The sequence below is a fragment of the Ictalurus punctatus genome, chromosome 8 (assembly GCF_001660625.3).
Source record: "Ictalurus punctatus breed USDA103 chromosome 8, Coco_2.0, whole genome shotgun sequence".
Taxonomy (NCBI): domain Eukaryota; kingdom Metazoa; phylum Chordata; class Actinopteri; order Siluriformes; family Ictaluridae; genus Ictalurus; species Ictalurus punctatus.
Genome location: NC_030423.2, coordinates 12,484,439 through 12,503,389, shown reverse-complemented (window position 1 = coordinate 12,503,389; position 18,951 = coordinate 12,484,439). Strand labels below are relative to the sequence as shown.

General features: G+C 39.4%; 2 protein-coding genes across 3 annotated transcripts; one reads left to right on the top strand and one right to left on the bottom strand.

Annotated features, from left to right (window-relative positions):
- Positions 1-88: 88 nt before the first annotated feature.
- ube2a (ubiquitin-conjugating enzyme E2A (RAD6 homolog)) lies at positions 89-6,566 on the top strand. The gene is made up of 6 exons (XM_017474171.3): positions 89-274; positions 535-615; positions 1,368-1,393; positions 4,402-4,491; positions 4,615-4,703; positions 5,331-6,566. Exons 1-6 carry the CDS (start codon positions 231-233, stop codon positions 5,457-5,459), a joined length of 459 nt encoding a protein of 152 aa, XP_017329660.1. The 5' UTR covers positions 89-230; the 3' UTR covers positions 5,460-6,566.
- On the bottom strand, positions 5,912-18,291 carry nkrf (NFKB repressing factor). Of its 2 annotated transcripts, none has more exons than XM_017474168.3 (3): positions 18,196-18,291; positions 16,949-17,073; positions 5,912-9,508 (listed from the first exon to the last, which is right to left on the bottom strand). In XM_017474168.3, the coding sequence occupies exons 2-3, from the start codon at positions 17,055-17,057 to the stop codon at positions 7,293-7,295; spliced, it is 2,325 nt and encodes a 774-aa protein (XP_017329657.1). In that variant the 5' UTR covers positions 17,058-17,073; positions 18,196-18,291; the 3' UTR covers positions 5,912-7,292. The 2 variants fall into 2 exon arrangements, with proteins under 2 accessions (XP_017329657.1, XP_017329659.3); XM_017474170.3 differs by lacking the exon at positions 18,196-18,291 and adding an exon at positions 17,287-17,336.
- Positions 18,292-18,951: the final 660 nt, after the last annotated feature.

Below are 18,951 nucleotides of genomic sequence, written 5' to 3'. Positions count from 1 at the left end.
CTCTTCATAACCCGTCTCCCCCCGCACGCCCAGTTAAATGGTATGGTCCAGTCTCGAGCGGCTACCTTGCACAAGTTCAGGGAGGGAGGCGACGCTAGTTAGCACGAAGCTAAGCTGGATGTTAACGCGAATCGGATCACCTGAACGCCACAAACTCAATATTTTACCCGGATTCAAATCAACGGACTGCGATACCTTATGATTAAGTTTTTGTTTTCGAATTAAACAAGATGTCTACCCCAGCACGACGGCGTTTAATGAGGGATTTTAAACGGTAAGCGTTGTAAAAGAAAATAAAAAACAGGCCCTCGGTTGTTTTGAGGGCTGTCGCTAGCTTTAGCTTGCTATCCTGGTATATCAAACATGGCGGCTGTTTAATGAAATGAAATGAAATGAAATGAAATAGCAGAGTTATTTAGGTAATACAGTACATCAGCACGCTAAAGATGTCTAATTGGTGAACGCCTTATAAATAATGTCATCGCTTTGTTCAGTGTGGTGGGATTTTTTTTTTACAACTTGTTTCCCCCCCAGACTGCAGGAGGATCCTCCAGCAGGAGTTAGTGGAGCCCCATCAGAAAATAACATCATGGTCTGGAACGCTGTCATTTTTGGGTAAAGTATCACCGAACACTCTAATGAACAGGAGCGACTGTCCGGTGTTTACCTGGCAGCATGCAGTAAGAACATTATTCATCAACTGGCAGTTGCCCAGCCAGCTGTTCTCCATATCCCAGTAAAAAGGTTGCTGGTCAGAGTAGTTTGCTGGTTCACTCTAGGGATGGGTGATATGGACTTAAAACTATATCACAATATTTTCTGGTATTGTGGTAATTATATCAGTGACGATATAAATATAGTACTGTGCACCACTGTTTTTGGCTACGAGTGATAGCTGTGATCTTGAGAGCCTCAGAAACATAAACATTGATCTAAAAGTAAAACTGATTTTCTGTAATCAAACAAGTTCCAGATTACAGGGGTAGCTCCTCGTTTAGCGATGAACTCCCACTCAGCTACACGTCCCCCTGCATGTGAGCTGCGAATGGCTCGTACACAGAAATCAACTAGTCTTTATCGGTATTATCACGGGAAGATTCATTCTTATTGTGGGGAGAATTTCTATAGGTGCATCACAAACGATAAGATGTCACACATCCCTAATTCACACTGGGTGACTGTAGTTATCATATTTTGTGTCTGTGATGATCACACTGTAGAAGACAAGATGTTTTGTTACCCACCAAGTCTTGCTTGCCTTCAACTGTTCACTGAAGTGTTTGTACATGATAGTCTTTTCGGTTCTTGTCTAAGACTGTTTTTTTTTAAAGACACTAACATACCTTTCAACTCCTTTTGTCTTGTAGTCCAGAGGGGACACCTTTTGAAGATGGTAAGTTAGCTCAGACTTGATCAATTCCTGTTTCGAATTTTGTAAAACAGACAAGACTACTTTTTGTTCTGTTTATTAAATACCAAATTCTAAAATACAGGGTATTTTGGAGCCCTGTACTACAGGGCGTCCCAGAACGCTCCACACATAGGGGACTATGTTTGCCAGCACCACGTCGGTCGTGTCTTCGTCAGTGGATGTTTGCTTCTCGGTCGGTCCGCAACGCTTCCAGTTTTGTTGAATTTGTTAATAAGTTTGACCCGTGCGTGCGATCGTCATGCTTCCTGTTAAAGTCCATCACAACCTTGTGACAGCTTGTGATCCAGCCATGAGAATGATTTCAATACGTTCTTCTTTTGTCAAAGGCACTCTTAAAGGCTTAAAAAATATTTTAAAAAATATATTTTTCACACATATATACACGTGTGTGTGTTAGCAATTTTGGAGGACGTTTTGCTAAAACGTGTTCACTTAGATTATGTACTGTTTGAAGACTATTGGGACACCCTGTATTTGCCAGTATAGACTTTACAAGGGCCCTATTGATCATTTGTTATTTGACAAATACGTATGGCAGATTTACTAATTGTAATCATTCCAGAGAGGTTGTCCAGTTCATCGACTGTCGTGTGATTGAATTAGGAGATAACCGCACTCTTTCGTGTTGAATAGAAAGGAGCAAATCTCTGATGGTTTTGAATGGAATATCTTGACAAAAAAAAATTCTACTTTATTGTACAGGTGATTTAAAAAATGTTAACATATGAGACTGTAACATTATAGCACAAGAAGGTTAGGTTACTAATTACTTCTTTGCTGGTAGTCATTTCACAGGAGATGACAACAGGACTATATAAAGAAAAATGTTCCTAGTGAGTGTGAAAAAGTTTTTAATCAGATCCATAATACTCGAAGCAGTTTCCCCCTTAAAACCACGTAATTGAATGTCGTCACTTGTCATTTTGTGTCCTCCTCTTTGAAAATAAGAGGTTGCTGAAATTCCTTTAATTTGAATATATTGTCAAAGCTACAAATATCCTGGACCCTCTAAGCTATTGAGAAATTTTGAACTCCAGAATAAAAATCTGTCCACCCAGAAGGCATGATGACACAGTTTCGTAATTTTGGCCCAAATCAAAAGCAGTGCCATGGTTACCTTTTTAACCTGTGATATGGGTAGGTTCACTAGAGACATGAATCCTATGAAAGCATTTTTAGCAGCCATTTTTTCCCACCAGTTAGTTGTTTCTAGCCTGGCTTAGGGTTTACCTAAAGTTATATCCAAAGGTGAGTGAAGCATATAGTATTTAGTTAGAAAAAAAGGGCATTGCTATACCACTGAATTGATGTTTCAGTCGTTTGGGGTGATAAGACTGTTTGTGGGTGATCCTCTTACTTGACTTTGATACTAGGGCAGATAGTTGGCTTCAAGGCTGGAGCTGGATATCAGTGTCGGAGGTCAAGTTAGGAAAGATGTGCCTGCCAGTACAGACAGAGGTCTTTGCATACCAAAAGTCATTTTACATGGCTTTGAAAAACAGTAGTTCTGAAAATGATAGTTAAAGAAACACTATCTCACAAGGCATAACATGGTTAATTTCATGGGTGTATTAAAGAGCTAAAACATTAGGCTTACCAACGCTTCCATGTGACCGTACAAAATGCTCGCACCTCATTAAAGAAAGCTGTAGACTCGCTCTTTAAATGAAAATAATGTGATTATTGACCGTTAACAAGTCTGAACGAACAAACCTCTTCTTTAAAAAAACAAACAAACAAAAAAAACCCAACAATAAAACAAACACTACTGCAGAATAACCTTTTGAAACTAGGTGTACCCTCAGAGTTACCACACCATAATACATGTTTGTGCAGAGCTTTTAATAGTATCTGTTTTATTGTTTGCCACCATTTGCATATCCTGTGTTCAGTGGCCTTCAGTCTTAAATCCTTTTTGTCTTGAGAATTTACATTTTGAAACTCAATGGCCCATATTTATTTAAAGTTATGTATGGTCAATCATAAAACCTGCTTGCTCAGACTTCATTAGTCAGTTTTATTTGACTACTCAAAGTCTCGTCTGGTCAGAGTGCGTGTAAATTCTGGTGCAACTTCCGAAAGATGTAAATATTTGCTATTGAAATCAGGTTACAGTAAGTAGAGTAGTATAACTAATAACTTGGTGGATGCTAAACTGGCTGTTTTTGATGTGTTATGTGTATTTTTGCAAGAATCAATCCATTCGCTTTTGGTGTACATAATATTGACAGGTCTGTGGTCTCTTTCAGTTAGCATGCTAACCTAGGCCAGCTAGTGGCTAATAGGTGTCCTCGGTGTGGATTTCTTCACTTGTGTACTAGTTAGTATACTATATATTTAAATGTCTGCTGTCGGATTAATTTGCACGGTGGAGACGAGCGCAGTTGAAAAAAAAAAAAAAAACTAACTTCCATAATTCTCTATATAAGCCTACACGATGGTATTAATTCAATTTAAAAACAAAGAATTGCTGTTTTGAAGCATCCGAGAACAGGTTTCATTGCAGAAATCTCCGACTCAAGCACATCTGCTTGGCTCAGTATTTTTCCATGCTCCATTTTTTGTCCGATTTTTTCGGATGACTGTGGGCTGCTGAATGCGTTTCTTTTATTGGTGAACTCCCAGAATGCCTACATAATGTAGGGCATCAGTAGCGCTTTATGTATATGACTTGGCAATAAGAGATTAGTGGGTGGGAGCTTGTATCCATGCAGCTGAAGCAGATTCAACAATCGAACTCACATTGGCACTTATTTCATTTCGAACATCAGTTGAATAAATACAACGTGTCCTTCCATGTTCTCGAAAATAAATAATGTCTGTTTTATTTTTTAGGGAGAAATAAAGCAAAACAAGCATTGAAAATGTAATGGCTAAAATGATTCTTTTAATATTATTTGCTTGTGTGATGCTTTATTTATTTCATGACCATCATTTAAAAAAAAAATAAAATAAAAATTTCCCCCCAGGAACTTTCAAACTTACAATAGAATTCACAGAAGAGTATCCGAACAAACCACCCACAGTTCGATTTGTATCCAAAATGTTTCACCCCAATGGTAAGTTTTACTTCTTACAATTAATGAATTCCCCCCCCCCCCCCTTCTTAATACCTTAAGACTTGTTTACTGGAATGTGTATGGATAAATTCATACATTATGTGATTATTTTGCTCTGTTTAGTTTATGCAGATGGTAGTATATGTTTGGACATTCTTCAGAACCGCTGGAGTCCAACATATGATGTTTCTTCAATTTTAACATCTATACAGGTATTTATAGCAAAATCAGCTTTAACACAAAAGGTCTGAGTTATACTTGTTGTGTGACTACGCGTGTGCATGAAGACACAGTGGTGTGAGTGGCACTGCTCACATACTTGCCTGTGTTCCTCGTGTACAACATTTGCACATTAAAAATCGACTTGTAATAGTTGGCGTGTCGAACCAAATCACTTCATATTCATTACACAGACGTGTAAAATCTTTAGTGACTTCATGAACAGTTATTCTGGGACACACATTTATTCCCAATCTAGACCAGAGCTTCTCAAGCTTTTTTAACTAATGTAAGACCTTGCGCTTTAGCTTCCAATTTCTCCGCGCCCCCCAGGTTGAGAACCACCATCTAGACAATGGAGAACACGCGTTTGATTAGTGCTAGTAATATGTAATCTGAGAGACTGCCATCGTTCGTTCAGTCTGTTGGGGACATTGCGTGACATTGCACAATACTGTCCCTGCTATTTATATTGGTACTGCACCACGTGCACCATGTTTTCACACTCGACTGTGTTGACCGAACACAGAAGCAAGTATAAACCTGGCCTAATGTGACGTATTCAAATAACGAAGGTTGCTTTGTGTTCAAGATTTACATGTACATTTCCCCCAACACAGTCTCTACTGGACGAGCCAAACCCAAACAGTCCTGCCAACAGCCAGGCGGCTCAGCTGTACCAGGAGAACAAGCGAGAGTATGAGAAGCGCGTGTCTGCCATTGTGGAACAGAGCTGGCGGGATTGTTGACCCCAAACAGTACACAGTGTATGGACAATACTCGGCCTCAGCTATCGAAAGGAAAACCCATCACGTAAAGAATCAAATATATACACATTATGTTTTGAATACTGTTCTTACTCTGTAGAGTTGTCTTATGTAGCTGTTGCAAGGTTAGAGTGCTGTTGTGTCATATGGCCTACCCATCTTCATGCTGAATCCTGCTCGTGGACAATGTTTTCTTCATTTAACTGAACGTACCTTGCCATCTCAAGGTTACAAGCCCGCCCGCCCTTTGATTTGTGTGTGAAAGCTTTGATCTCTGTGCAGGAGTTTGTCATGAATGTCTATGCTGTCTAGTTTTGGTTTGATCCTAACTGATTACTAACTGGATGCTCAGGTTGTGGGTTCCAGTGAATCAAGCTTTATTGAAGATCCTTGCTTGCATCTGTTGGTTTCTTTATATATTTGTTACAAAATACTTTTTTTTTTTATTGACCTCAGTCCAGTTTTATTGTCAAGGTGTTTGAGGAAGAACGCCAAAGTACAGAATATCATGTCAATCTAAATTTCTTTATTTTAAAACTTAGATGCTATCACACTTATAATCTGAAAACAGTTTATATATAAAGTTGATGTGCTACAAAAAAAGTTTTAATTTCTTTTTAAAAATGTATGGGAGTTGATTTAATTTGAAATACAACTGTTTTCCCCAAGTTCATGTACAAAAAAAAAAGTGTGCTAATTTTTGAATTTTATATATATATATATAAATATATATAAATATATATATATATAATGGCTGATAAGAGCTATGCCTTCATTTTAGAAGCCTTTATCCCAAGCCTAGAATCTGAGCTATGAAACACTGATAATGATATTTCCAGTCTATTGATTTTGACTTGTTCAATCCCGATTGCATGACTATTTGGCCATTTTCTTCAGTTCTTGCGGTTCCCTCTGGCTTAATTATTTCATTGCCTGGGCATGATGCTGTTTGCTTTTATGTGATATTCATTTGAATTCTTTAGGGTCATCACTTTTCAAATGCCCATCCAGAGTTTGAGTTGGATTTGTACTTGTACTCAATGTAAAACTGTACATTTTCTCACTTCTTGTAAATAAACAGTAAATTAATCTGTGAGTTTCTTAACCTGAGGGTGTGTAGAATAGCAAGAGCGATAAAATAAATAAACTAGTGAGATATTGACCAGATTATGTTCTTTAATATACAACAAGCAGACACAATAGATCTCACAAAAAAAAAAAAAAAAAAAAAAAAACAAACCTTGTGAACAAAGCACAAATGCTGCTCAGGCATTGGTCTAGGGAAGATAACTAGCTTTCAATGATACCATAGGTGTATACAATACCACTAACAATAGTTACCTGACTGTAATGTGACTAATGTGAAACAATAATTCTTTTCATGATCTGGCATTTTAATTACAGTTTTGGTTAGCATGTAAATGGTCCAGCACAGGAACAGGACATGCTGTTCATCATGAAAATGGAATGTTTTATAGTACATGCTGCCATAGAATTCACTACCAACATTTATGTCTATAAAAATGACAGGATACAAGATAGGACTAATCTTAGTAAGTCGCTTGTGTATAACATAGTGCCTTGCTCAAATTAGTTATAATCCTCAAAATCTATGGCAATACATGAGTGGGGGAAGGAGTGTGCCATAAATAGAATATGATCCTTCTGCCAAGAAGACAGAAGCAACTGATGTTAGTGGACACGGTTTTTTTTTTTTTTTTGAAAAATACATTTGAAACTGTTTTTGAAACCAATAGACATATGTACATTTGCTCTACTCAGTCGCAATCACATGTAGGGTTCGTTGAGGTCTAGTCATTCAGGGGCCTGAGGTTTTACCAGTTCGTATCGTCCCACCTGACCCTCTTGCAGCAGTTGACCAATCAGCTGATCCTTTTGCACTCTCCGGCTAACCACGAGGAAGCGGTGTCTTCCCTGGCCGTAAGATTTGCTCCGCAGCCCATATTTTTGGGAGACCTGGTGAATTTGCTTACGCTCTTCGTTATTGAGCTCGGTGGAGAATCGCAGGTCATCCTGGCGCTCTGAACAAGCATAAGTGCGTATGATTTCCTCGATATCACGCTTCGTCAAATGACCATGTTTTTCCATGTCCATACCGAGTCCTTCTCTACTAAACTGTTCCTTAACCATGATTGGTTCAGATATGCCGTCTCCCTCTCGACCCAACCCACCACCTGTCCAGCCCATCTTACGGAGTAACTGGTTACCAATATTGTCTTCCTTTATTTCCTGCTGTGCGGCCTCCTCCCCACCACGAGCCAGAATTTGATTTCGGGAAATGGCGTCTACGTTGCCCTCCTTTCTAAGGTTCGACTTCACCACTGCTTGTGTACGTTTCAGAGTGGCAATGGCCTCCTCGGCTGCAATGTGTTTGACGGTCTTTTTGGGACCAATGCCTTCGGCTACAAACTGACCCTCGATATAGACCTCGCACCTCCAGCGATGGTCTGGTAGCACTGTAAATTTATAGTCTGCAGCCACCTTGTTAAACTGTGCAGTATCGTTAATGATGCAAATGGCATTATCAGAGTTTTCTAGAATAACTAGTTCACTGAGATGTTTCTTTCGCCCACCGTACTGGCCAACACTTCCAACTGTTTGATCAACATTGGGGTATCCTTGAGAGAACTGCTGCTGTTGGTATTGTTCCTGTTGTTCCTGCTGTTGGCGAACTGCCTGGTTCATTCGCAGCTTTTTTACGGCCTCCTCAGCTGCAGTGTGTTTAGAGCTCTTTTTTGTCCCTCTGCCTTGAGCCAAAAGTTCACCTTGCAAGTATACACTACACACCCATGCGCTGCTATTAGGTACTGGATCAAAGGAATAGTCAATTTTCATACGGTTATAGGCAGCAGAATTGTTGAGGATGCAAATGGCGTCATGGGCATTTTCCATGATGACAAACTCTGTCCAATGTTTGCTTTTATCAGGCACATACTGACCCTTGGTACTGGGTGGTGGGCTGTCCTCTGGGTTACGTAGAGGCGGAACTAAGGCAGGGGTGGGTGTGTTCAACTGGCACACTACCAAGTCATTGACATAATTACGTTTATACAGACGCTGCACTACACGGACCTCCACTGGTTTCATGAAAAGCTTCACAGCCTGCTCTGATGCACGGTCCCTGGCACCATTCTTGCTGCCAGAGTAGCCTGTCGCAAGGTACACACCTGAACATCTCAACTCACATGCATAGCCCTCAGGTGGTACTTTTTTGTTCTTAGGAAGGTCAGATGGAGGAATATCTTTTAAGTTAACATAAATGTACTCAGGGTTAGTTTTACAAGACTGAATGCTGCGGCTGAGGATGAAATTGTAATTTGGACCATCAGGTCCGCCCACGAATGCAGGGTCTCGGAGTGTAACTGCTACAGCAGATAAAACCCTGGTAATTAACCTTTGCTTCTCATCCAGGGTAGTTGGAGGAACTGGGGTTGGCATACATGGTGTCGGGAGAAGGCCAGGACTGGCTCTGCTTGGGCTGTCATAGGCTCTAGTCAAACCTTTGCTAGATGATGGTCTATCCTTACGCCCAAAGCCCAAGCCATGCCGTCCAGAATCCCAGCGTCCAGGCCTTCCCCCTGAATAGCTATCAAATCGGCTTGACTGAGGAGGTGAGTTTGCCTGTCTTGCACTGTGTGCCTCATATCTTGCTGTGTATTCCTGTTGCATTTTTCCCATGAAGTTTGAGGTAGGCCCTCTGCTGCCATAACCAAAACCGCTCTTGTTGCTGAAGGACATGTCCTTGCTTCTACGATCAGCCCAAGAGTCAAAACCATATAATGATGAGGAGGGAGGAGGGCCATAACCATGGCTACTGCTGTGTGGTTGGTCTGGCTCCCTCTGCCTTATGCTATTCACCTCCCCGCTCCTTCGATCTTTCTCGTTTTCTTTTTCATCAGCAAACCCTAATCCACTGGTGTTGCTGCTGCTGCCACTGACAAAGTGTACTGGCTCGAATCGTGGTCTCGGGCCAAATTTGGACACTGGCATCTTCCTCATGGGTTCCTCTCCTAAAATAAACAACAGAAATGATTTCAGTTCTTATCCTTACCTATAAACTTAATGTTGTATCCAACAAGCAACACAGAGATTCAATATTCAAAGCTTCATTGTCCTTGTGCAATGAGTGCATTAGGGTTCTTATTCATTTAAGCTAGCTATGTTACTACAGACAATAGACATGACTACAGAACAAATAAACATTATCAAGAAGTAATAAATATTAAAACCACATGAAATAACAATATAATCAAATACAATTCTCATTCAATTTATACACCGATTTTTAATAATAGCCATGCAACCAGACTCAAAACACCCTAGTAAATCTACATTAATTGCTTTTATTTTAATAAATAAGCCTCACAAATTTAACCATGTGGCAAGGTCTTGAAGACATGTTTTGCCAAGGTTGGACTGGAAGAACTTGAATGACCTGCAAACAGTCTTGAACTGGATGAACTCGAATGCAAACTGCGCCCCAGGCCTTCTCGTCCGATATCGTTGCCCGATGTCACTATGCTTTAGTGGCTTAATGGGCAGATAAAGCAATACTCCAAAATCTACTAGAAAGCCTTCTCAGAAGAGCAGAGGTTAACATGACCGCAAAGGAAAACTAAATCTGCAATGGGATGTTCAAAAAGCACAAATGGGTGGCTGTGGCTCAGGTGGTAGAGCGGGTTGTCCATTAATCGTAGGGTTGGAGGTTCAATTCCTGGCCCACATGACTCCATATGCCGAAGTATCCTTAGGCAAGACACTGAACCCCAAGTTGTTCCTGATGGCAAGTTAGCGCCTTGCATGGCAGCTCTGCTACCACTGATTGTGTGCGTGTTCGTGTATGTGTTAGTGAGTGAATGGGTGAATGAGACACAGTGTAAAGCACTTTGGAGAAAAGCTCTATACGAGTGCAGACCATTTACAATTTACCAAATGGGTGTCATGGTCAGTTAAACGCTTCTGGTGTTAAATGGCTGTGGCATTGTAGCGATTCGACCTCACAATCTCTGGACAATAGAGCAGCATTTTTTTTTCCAAATGAGGGTCACTTCTTTTAAATCGGTGACAAATCAGCATATAGCAATTGAGATTTGAAACAGAGAAGAGGTGGCCAGTTTCAACTCTGTACACTCCGTAAAGAAGAAGCGGTTCTTTCAATACATAAAACACTAGACATAATTAAATCTACTGGACCAAAGGACACAGATTCATTCTTTCTCAAACTTATGGTAGAAATGATTGCTGATACTTTAACAGATATGTTCTGATTTATAATAAGAACAAAATAAGACACAAGAAGAAATCTGCTTTAGTTCCGTGTCTGTGTCTTAAATGCTGAAGGGGTAACGTGTAATGGGATGTGGCTAATTAACCCCCCCCCCCCAAAAAAAAAAAAAAAAACAAAATCCACTACTGCCCTATTTCAAAGCTGCCTCAATGGCTAAAATACTTGAGTCCTTGGTTAGCGAATAAGTAGTTCTTAATTAGCAATAATATCTTGACCTTTCTCTAGTCCATTTTTTTTTTGGAAACATACAACCAACAAAGTACTTCATGATATTATAAATGACTTGACAGTAAAAATCCTGTGCTATATGTAGTAAAATTAGCACTTAAAAACTAGTGCTTATTTAATTCCATTTTAATCTCATCAGATTTATAGGGGATTTCTCTCACTATAAATGTTCTTGCTTTTAACTGTATCGAAGTGCTGTTTGAAATCGCCAAGGCTCGACTGGAAGAGATTGTGACTACAGTGGTTAAATAAAGTTACAGTAATAATAATAATAATAATAATAATAATAATAATAATAAGTGCAGTACTAGTCTGAAAAAGCAGCATAATTAAGGGCAGCATCATAAGGAGTCCAATAATGTGGATTATTGTGTGTAAATGGAGCTGTATAACACAAAATAGCATAAAAGCACATATGTAGTGATTTAGAGGTTCAACAGTAGATTTGAACCAGTAAAAAACATGAAAATCCATTCATAAAAATAAAAAGATATAAAACATAAAATGACATCAGCACATGTGTGTAATTTAGAAAACTGCACTCCATAGCAGCCTGCTTGTCTGTGTTTACATGGGCCTCCTGTCAGTCTTTTTATAGACACTCCCCAAAGCTCCTACACCTACCCCCATCTCAGCCTGTTCAGAAAGGAAAACATGGCGGAATCTGGCAAGCACCCAGCACAGACAGATTCTTTTACTGTGAGCAAAGAAACACACAGTGCTTCCAAGAAAATGCAGTAAAACGAGAATAAACACTGGCAGTGCTTTTCCCAGACAGAGTCATTTATTACTTATGAAGGGGATTTCAATGGACATGGAGTTAGGAACATTCTGTAAATGCATCTGTATAAAGGACTGTTTGAAAACTGCTTGAATGGCGTGCTTTACATAAAAATGTATCTTCTTGATTTATTATCACTTAAGTGGCTTTCACAAGGGCAGTTTATTCTGAAACAGAGCAGTTTGCACGAAAAATTGGCAATGTGAAAGATGTCATGTGGACCGGGAAGCACACCGCGATACCGAACCCGAGATTACCTTTAGGAGGTGGTCCGAGAACTGGGCCGTGATTCCCGCGAACGCAAACGCAACTCGTACTCGGGTCCACACTTGTTCAGGAAGTAAAGTAACCCGAGTGTATATGTGTGTTTTAGCCGATGACGACATCATTAGGTTCCACAACACACGTGTACCGTGAGTGGCAGGGGAACGGTATGAGACACAGAAGAGGTCCACTGCTGCGTATAATAATTAGAGATGCACTAATGTAAAGGCTATTTTAACACGCTAATCGGCCGATAGTTTAAAAACATCCTATAATCAGGGCCAATTATATCCTGTCAATCAAAATAGAGCGGGAAAACACATCGATTTCGTGCTGTGTGTAAAGATGTCGTCTCTTGTGTGGAATGACAACAAAACTGCAGTCTGTAATCTCTGCACTACTAAAATTTTACACCGGAAGTGAGCAGCAGTGAAGCGGGAGTTTCGGCGTCGAGTCAAATTAAAAAAGTTTTCCCCCGCGCTGCACACGGGCCAGTACACCGTTAAAAGATTTTAATGAAGGTGAGTGGACAAAAAAGTAAGTAAGTGTGTATGTGTATGTGTGTGTATATATATATATATATATATATATATATATATATATATATATATATATATATATATATATATATATATATATATATATATATATATACACATACACACACACACACATAGCCACCTTAGACACCCAGGTAACATGAGGCTTTGGGTGAACCATGTTTAGAGAAATGTATATAACTCCAGCTAATACCTGTAGGGATAAGTAGAGCTGCAACAACTACTAGATAAAAGCAATTACAATCGATTATGAAAATCGTTGTCAATGAATCTCATTATCGTTTAGTTGGTCTGCGCGCAGCACAGTTTGCGTTTACTCACCAAGTTACTTCTGATCCGAAAACACGCATCGGAGAGTAAATACTAAAGTTGTGTTCCAAATGACGTACTATACACTTACACTATGCACCGTGTACTCTACCGTCTAGTGTGTGGATTTTAGAAAGGTAATATCCTCTCAAATGGAACAGTAACATTTGTTTTGTTTCTTTTACTAACTGGAAAAAAAGTGGCACATAACGTCATACGCATGTAACGCAATGCCGCTAGCTTTAGCCATTACCCAGAGTCAACGAAAATAAATTTCCTACTTACTGTTTATGACAACATTATCTTTTATACCCAACATGACCTCAGTCATCACATGGAGGGGTAACGCTGGGGAGCATTTTATATTAAATGCCGCAGAGAAGACTGTACCATGTAAACTTTATAAAGCAGAGTTTGTGTAGCACGGAAGTACGACAGTGAAGCACGAGCACAAACTTATGTTTATATCCAAAATGCTCCACTGTGTACAAGGGGTTGGGGAAGCTGGTGCGAGCTGCTTAAAATGTTTAGTTTAATTCCCGTTTGTTGTCATTATATGCCGTGTATACCCTTGCAGTGTAACTTCTGTCGTTTATTATCATGGAAGTGATGTGTTAGTAACAAGGCCGCTTTGCTTCTCACTCGTGGTAAAGACGCGGTGATAAACAGTGGGAGCGCAAATAAGATCTGCAATGTTTAATTAAAACAGTATGATCAAAGTAAACAGAATTAAAACGATATTTCTAAATGCAGTGAGTAACAGAAACCACAAGGTGCAGTGAAAGGGAGATTTTATTATTAATTTAGGACTTTAGTTTAATTATCTGTGCTTTTTTGTGCATCCATTAAAGTAATGCATAAATACATTCATACATACACAAACTATATATATAAAAAAATTAGACAGTTGTGTTAATGTAAAGTTTTATGAGTGTTTATATTTGTAACAATCAGTTTGTGAATTTTATTTTAAATAAATGCAAAAATGGTACCGAAAGTCCCCCCATCCGATTACTCGATTATGAAAATAATCGTTAGTTGCAGCCCTACAGATAATAATACTAATGACGCTAAATAACAAAACACCATTAGTGGCAGTCAGCTGAAAATCTAATGTGAGCTTATTACAAAGAAAAACAGGGCAGCAAATCACTCTAGACCAGAAGTATTCAAATTGTGGTGCGGGTGAGATGGAAAAGGGAAAAGAAATTAAAAGAACTATTTCAGACCTGCCTACCTTCACATATTTTGCGTAGAAGCTTCACATTTTAACAGCGGAATGCAAAAATATGCAAAAAAATACCCCCCATAGACATGTGAATCTGGAACAAGTCACAGTTACACAGGTGGTTTGAACTCTCTGGATGAAAGGTGTGCTGACGTGGTGCCCTCGATTTCTGTTACGTTTAATGGACATTTTTTTAGTTCATTGTGAAAGTGAAATAAGATCTATCAATGTGTGTCTGACTTAACGATCATTAAATAAGTATGTGTTAAGTATACCTTTGTTCAACTGTGCTCGATACAACAGGTGTGGTTACAGGTTTCAGCAACATTTCCAGGCAAACTACTTCTCTAAACCACCCAAATAATGTATGGACATTATCTACTCCATAATCCCTTTTCCCTCTGACAGTCTTTGCAATATAACTTGCAACAGAAATGGTTCTGTACATCAGAGACACACTGTCTGCACACATGCTTTGCATTTTGTCTGCCGCAATTTATTAGGATTTAACCTATTGTTATTGTTAATATTCTTATTATTATTCTCCGTATCTCCCTAAAGTGCCCAATAACTCAAGATCTGAATGGTAACAAGTTTTGAAATTTGGCACACTGATACTATAGGCCACGAGCAACTCCCACACCACAAATGGCCCACATGAGCCCATAGGTGGCGCTCAAATCTACCTGATTTACCCCCCCCAAATCCAAAATGTCTGGTATACATGCCGTATTTCTCATGGGGAACAAAAAAGCCATTGGGACCCCTAAAGTCCACAGTGACAGATTTTCCAGTACTTTGAAAATTTGTTCAAAACTAAAAAAAAAAAAAATCTTCTTCCCATGAACCGCAAGTCCGATTGTCTTGAACTGTGGTACATATGTGTGGGAAACATGTCTTTATACAGAGTGATCAGCAATAAGGAATCAAATAAAAAATTTGTCAAACTATTTACATTTTGGTGAATTGACAACTGCTGCACATCTTTCTTGTATCCATAAATCAATGGAACATTAACCTACGGGGACTTGATCTGTGCCACACGCAAAGAGGATACTACAGTATGTTACCATGTGCGATGGCAACCTCATATCTCCAAAAACAAGTACATTAATAATTTATCTCTAACGCTAAAATAATGTTTTACACATCCACTAGTCATGAAACGGATACTATGATTCAATCACCAGTTCATATGAAGACTCTTGACGATGTTGAGTAACAAATCTGAGAAATAGGTGAATGTAAGATGAAAAGATAGATATATTGTGAATCTGAAATATGCATGCTTGACTACATGCTAGTGCACTTTGCCAGTGGATGTCTCCTTTCCTCCACAGTCTGCTTGGGGCTATGCACACGCATCCATGGCTTTCTGGCAAGCATGGGCTGACCTGTCTATTAGGCAGACATTCTGTGGCTGATTTGGCCACAGCTAATGCTAACAGAAACAGTAAGTCTTCTTCTCCAGAACCATGAAGCTTGGTCAATTTTGTTCTACTGTGGCACAATGTAACTCGAGACTAGACTTACACTTCTCAGAAAGCATTGGCCTAAACAAAGTATAGGTCAAAGTTGACACATTCCAAATGATGACATTTCTACTCCATCAGGCCAAAATGTCTGAAAGTTGGTATGCATGCCTTGTTGCTTATGGGGAACAAAAAAAGTCTCAAGAACCAATAATGTCCACATCATGGACTTTTTTTCTACAATGATCGTTTGTGGAAAACTACAAAAATAAACTTAAAATCTGCCGTTGATCCAAACGCATCGAAACGTTATAGCTGTGGGATACATTTCTCTACCATGTCAATTTTGAAATGGTCCGCAACCTTGAGGAAGACTCCACTATTGCTGCTTGCAGCTATATTTAGATTTAATTCTGATAATTTACTATAAAATGAGCTTGGTGGCTGTAGAGTACTTTTTAAAAAGTTACACCTGGGTGACTGAATCACAAGTGAACACCTGGGATACATAGCCGTTCAAATCTGGCATTACGGATGCATTTCCAGTACCCAGTTGTGATCGGATCAAACAGCGTTTCTGTTGGAGGAAGGCTGTCATGCAATGTTATTAAGTCGGTCTTCTGCCGCATTCATTTTCAGTCTGAAACCTCCTAAGACATTTCCTGTATGGACTGTTTCAAAAGTTCAAATTTGGTGGTCTGCTAGCAAAACTTGTAAATGAATGAGAGATAAGAGGCATTAAGCGTCCTGTCCGATGCTCCTCCCCCGAGCACGAAGCAGCATGATTCCTGGTCTCTATTGGTGCTTATCGCAAAGCTGGGACATTGAGCAGGCTGCCCACACAATCCCACACATCTATAAAGGCGAGCAAGTAAACAGAATATTTGTCAATTTGCAATATTTGAAAACAAAAACGGTTTCTCACTCAATAATTTATCCTTCATTTGTCGAATGTCTGATTCATGGTTGAACCACAACTGGTCATGACAATCCTCGATAATAGTCTAATTGAAGTCTGCTGGACGTTACAGATTCTGGGGTTCTGCATTGTATACATGGGCAGGAACTGGAAGTTAAAAAAGCATTTAAAAAAAAAACCAACAACCAAAAAAAAGTCCAATATTGGTTGTACATCACCGATTTAACCGCTAGAGCCCTAATCCTGACGAGTACACCTTTACGTGTTTAATAATGCGTTTTTCATGGTGTGGAGTACAAGGCAGACAAATCAAGCTGCATTTTGCAGTCGACCTTGTTTACGTGTGTTAACATAGTGCACATTGGTAGAAGTAACAACATCAGGGAGTGCTTTACAACTTACTTCCATCAGATGAATTCGGCCTCTTTTTTGCTTCAGCACTTGAGACTAGTTCATACGAGGGCATTTCGCCAACATGAATCCCCTCTGCCATCTCAAGCACTCGCTGCATCAGTTGTGGGCCATAGCTGCCAGATAGAGCAAAAAAAAAAAAATGCATTTATATATGCATTTATAACTTTGCTAATGTCCTACAGAGTTATCGCTTCAACACGGAAATCTGATCACTGTCTGTAGGTGAACTATCGGTGTCAGCCGATATCATAGCAAAATGCTTTATATAATAACTTTTCCTCATCTGGATTTTTTTTTTTTATTTCAGAAGAAACCTACAACCCCACCTGCATCCCATGAACACGTGGTTGACCCACACCATGGACAGAGCCAGCAGCTGATCTCTGTCACTCGTGTCATAGTTTGCAATGTGTTTGGTTATAAAATGCTTTCTGGCCAACCACTGCTTATCACTGTCGAAGATTTGTCTAAAGTCGTCGATGTTTAAGTCCCTATTCATCGTGTTAAATGTCTAAAAGGTTCCTCCTCTAACGCCATCGCCATGACGCGGGCCAAAGACGGTTCTGCCAGGTCAGTTTCCGGCTGTGCGACTGAAGCATTGTGGGAAACAGAAATATGGCCCGTGTCTGACACCTCAACCTATGTAGCTTCTACTTGCTGCTGATGGTGGTGTTAGCTTTGCACACATGTATATATCTCAGCATTTACAGGGACATCACCCCCATCCAATCCCTCTCTCTAATCGTATTTCAGTGAGACTGCAGTTCTACTTGGCTCTATGATCAAATCAGACAATCTGCCTCGCACATATGACACGTTTGCGGGTTAGAGATCAAAAAGACACCGAGCTAACAAACACACATCTGCAGGCTAACTCGTGTGAACTAGCATGCTAGCAAATACCTCCGCCAACACCAAGGGCTCGATAGCTCACGTTTATCACCGCACAGTTCACTTGTTTTAAAAGCCGCTTCAATGGTACACACTTTAAATACAGCTAAGCAAAAAGAAAGCAAGGTAGCGGGATTAAAAACAAAAAAAAAAACACCCAGAGATAAACTCGTCGTAATGTTAGTTAGTTAAGCTAAGCTATTTAGCCATTCTGGTTCAATGGGGTGACGCAGTCAAAGCATGTATAATATAATAACTGAAACATATTGTAGCTAATGTGTTGACTTAAGTGCGGTCTAAAAAGATTAATAACGCGAATACTAAAATACAGCGAGCTACGTTACCTTGACGTTGTTGAATTTCCGTGTGTTTATGTGCTGCTGAGGATGAAGCCAGTCTGCAGCCGCACCGCGTCTCCGGTACGCTTTAAAAGTCGCACCAAGACACCAGGCTAATGCTAATGCTAATCCTTAGCAGCAGAGGGCTAAATACAGACCAGTCACACAGTTAGTTATTCAGTTTAATAACAACTCTATTAACGTTAACAGTGCTGTCATTTTTTACACTTTGGGTTGTATGTCTTTGTGAAATCAATTCACTTTATGAAGATGAATTGATATTTAAATTACCTAAGGCTTTTTTGTTGTTGTTGTTGTTGTTGTTGAAAGAAATGCAACAATTTATCTCTTCAAACAATCCATCATGTAGGCCACAATTTTAAAGCAGCTCCTAGTGAAATGATAATTTTGTACAATTAATTAATTAATTGGGTGATGTACAGTTTTGTTTCCAGCAGTTAGTCTAGCCTGGTTAAATATTTGCTTTACTCTAGCCAGCTATGCCACTTCATTTCGAAACATTGAACTGAACAAACGCTGAACTTTTTTACATCGGTTTATAACTGAGAAAGAGATTTCTGTGACCCTTGAGATTCATGTGCTTTCAAATACATGCTTGTGATGTAAAATGATTGGAAACAAATAATTATTGGGGAAATGATTGGAAACAGGTTTCCATTCACTTTGAATGGAAACCTGGAAAATGTAACTCGATTACAATATATTCATAAGAAAAATATACGAATAATACAAAAATAGTCC

Bases quoted from the DNA above. Each gene is read 5' to 3' on its own strand.
- nkrf (XM_017474170.3), bottom strand. From the start codon at position 17,321: ATGGTGTGGGTCAACCACGTGTTCATGGGATGCAG. The intron at 17,074-17,286 runs GTGGGGTTGTAG...TCTATCTGGCAG, and splicing joins CACGTGTTCATGGGATGCAG to CTATGGCCCACAACTGATGC. The intron at 9,509-16,948 runs GTAAGTTGTAAA...TGTTTATTTTAG, and splicing joins GCCGAATTCATCTGATGGAA to GAGAGGAACCCATGAGGAAG.
- ube2a (XM_017474171.3), top strand. From the start codon at position 231: ATGTCTACCCCAGCACGACGGCGTTTAATGAGGGATTTTAAACG. The intron at 1,394-4,401 runs GTAAGTTAGCTC...ATTTCCCCCCAG, and splicing joins GGGGACACCTTTTGAAGATG to GAACTTTCAAACTTACAATA. The intron at 4,704-5,330 runs GTATTTATAGCA...CCCCCAACACAG, and splicing joins CAATTTTAACATCTATACAG to TCTCTACTGGACGAGCCAAA.